A 2,093-nucleotide genomic window follows, 5' to 3' on the forward strand; every position below is an offset into this window, starting at 1 on the left:
AGCAGTTATCACTCCGCTAGATGGAGTCGGCGCAATTTACAAGTTTCACGTTCAGACTCCCGACATCTGGCGTGTAATAGAGATATGGAACCACACTATGAGCCCAACACAAAGGCTGACCGGTGGCTGTTTTATAACCCCAAACGGTACGACGTTTGTGGGGCGCGGCAATGTAAACTACAAGTATTTCATTTACACACGGCGAAGTGCTGAAGCGGATCAGTCCTGTTCACAAGTCAGTCGGTCTCTCGACGGTAATCCGGACGACGCTGATCCAATCGATGATCCTGCCACTGGGAGCACGGCAGAGGAACCCGAGCACATGACACCGCAGACTACCACTCGCTGTACGTAGTAAGCACATATCCCCCCCCCCCCCCCTCTGCGATATCACGATATCGCCACGGTTGTTGGATGGGGTGTCAAGTAAAAAAAAAAACCAATGCACTCTTTTCATCCTTAGTGTACACAGACGACTACCGCATCGCCATACCCAAATTGGTCCCCCTGCAGCCCGTGGACACCACCAAGGTGCAGCTGTATGCCATTTTAGCCAAACGTAAGCCCGCCGAATGCCACACGTGTGTATGTTTGTGTAATATATAAACTACGTGTTAATTACCGTGGTATATGTTCACAGTTGACAGGATAGAAGCCACGATCAACAAAGTCAACGTTTGCCGTTCCGACGCCAGCCGCAACGGAGGACTCGACGCAAAAGTGTTGCTCCTGCCACTGTTTGCGTGTCTCTACATATGAACAACGACGCTGTTGGGGTCTGCTCAGTGTCAACATGTGGGTGGTATTATATGGACTCTGGTTGTATGCATAACAATCTTGTCTTCCACGCAAATAAAACAAACATGACTGCACAATGACAAAGGGAGTGAGATGCTTTATTGTATGAATGCACAAACATATACACATACATATGAGCGTCCTCACATCGCAACATAAATGCACACTAGTGTGATTTACAGGCTGTGCGCTGAATGCCAGCGTAACGTTTCACACGGTCAATATCAACATCGGCGATCGCGGCGGCGATCCGTTTCCATCTACTGTCATCCAGTAACGTCCGCACGGTGAGTCTGCGCTTCGGGTCGTACTGAAGCAATGCCAACGCGATTCTCTTCACCGCCGTACACCGCATCAGGGTGGGCATTACACACATGGGATTCCAGATGCTTTCGTATTCATGGTCGTCGCGACCGAGAGTTTCCTTGATGATTTTATACGTTGGAAAGTTTTTACTGTGAAAGGTCATCGTCGCCTCCATGGCATCTACTATCAGCACGCCCAGGCTCCACATGTCGATAGCGCAGGTGTACTGCGCGATACCCTCCTTCTTTGTGTCAAATAATTCCGGGGCTCTGTAGGACTCCGTTACCAACCCAGAACTCATGGACTTCGCAGCATACCTAGAAAGGCCCATATCTGCCACCTTCACGGTTAGCGTGTCCGCTGTGAGCAACACATTAGCAGGTGTCAGATCTCTGTGTATCATGTTAAGCCCGTGCATGTAAGCCAGAGCGTCGGCGATCTCCAGAGAGAAACGGCCGATAAACGTAATCGGCAACAGGCCCGAGTGATAGCGACCCTGGTAGATCACCTCAAACAGCGTTAAAGGGAGGTAGGGCATGAGCGTTGCTATCTCGCCATCGTGAAGAAAACAGTCCAGCGTCTCCACTATATTAGGATGGCCCCTCAAAGCCGATAGGCAAGACAGTTCCCGGACGGTGGAGTCCGTCATACTGCCGTTTTTGTAATTGCGGTGGCACTTCAACGCATAGCGTTGATCGGTAACGCGACACTTAACGTGGTACACAACACCATATGCCCCTTCGCCTACCTGTGCAACAATCTCGTACTTGTCCATGGTGTTCACGCGAGACGCATGTAATGTTAATCCGCTACAGTGACAAAAGAGCGATGGCGGTGGTACAACCGCAGAAGCACTTCGCAGTTGTTGATGTTGAACAGAGCCTTGGTGGTTTCGCACGTGTCGATGTCGGTCGAGGTAATGGGCTGTAATTCGGTGGCACGCTTACGGCGTGCCAACCAGTTAATTTCTCTGCAAAACACACTGTTCC

General features: G+C 50.5%; 1 protein-coding gene across 1 annotated transcript; it reads right to left on the reverse strand.

The window, feature by feature from the left end:
• Positions 1–964: 964 nt before the first annotated feature.
• Positions 965–1,879, reverse strand: LOC120739271 (cyclin-dependent kinase 2-like). Its single transcript, XM_040040989.1, has one exon. It carries the CDS (start codon positions 1,877–1,879, stop codon positions 965–967), a length of 915 nt encoding a protein of 304 aa, XP_039896923.1.
• Positions 1,880–2,093: the final 214 nt, after the last annotated feature.

The sequence above is a fragment of the Simochromis diagramma genome, unplaced genomic scaffold (genome assembly GCF_900408965.1).
Source record: "Simochromis diagramma unplaced genomic scaffold, fSimDia1.1 OVJJ01000425.1, whole genome shotgun sequence".
NCBI classification, from domain to species: Eukaryota; Metazoa; Chordata; class Actinopteri; order Cichliformes; family Cichlidae; genus Simochromis; species Simochromis diagramma.

Coding starts and splice junctions, on each gene's coding strand:
- LOC120739271 (XM_040040989.1), bottom strand. CDS start 1,879: ATGGACAAGTACGAGATTGTTGCACAGGTAGGCGAAGGGGCATATGGT.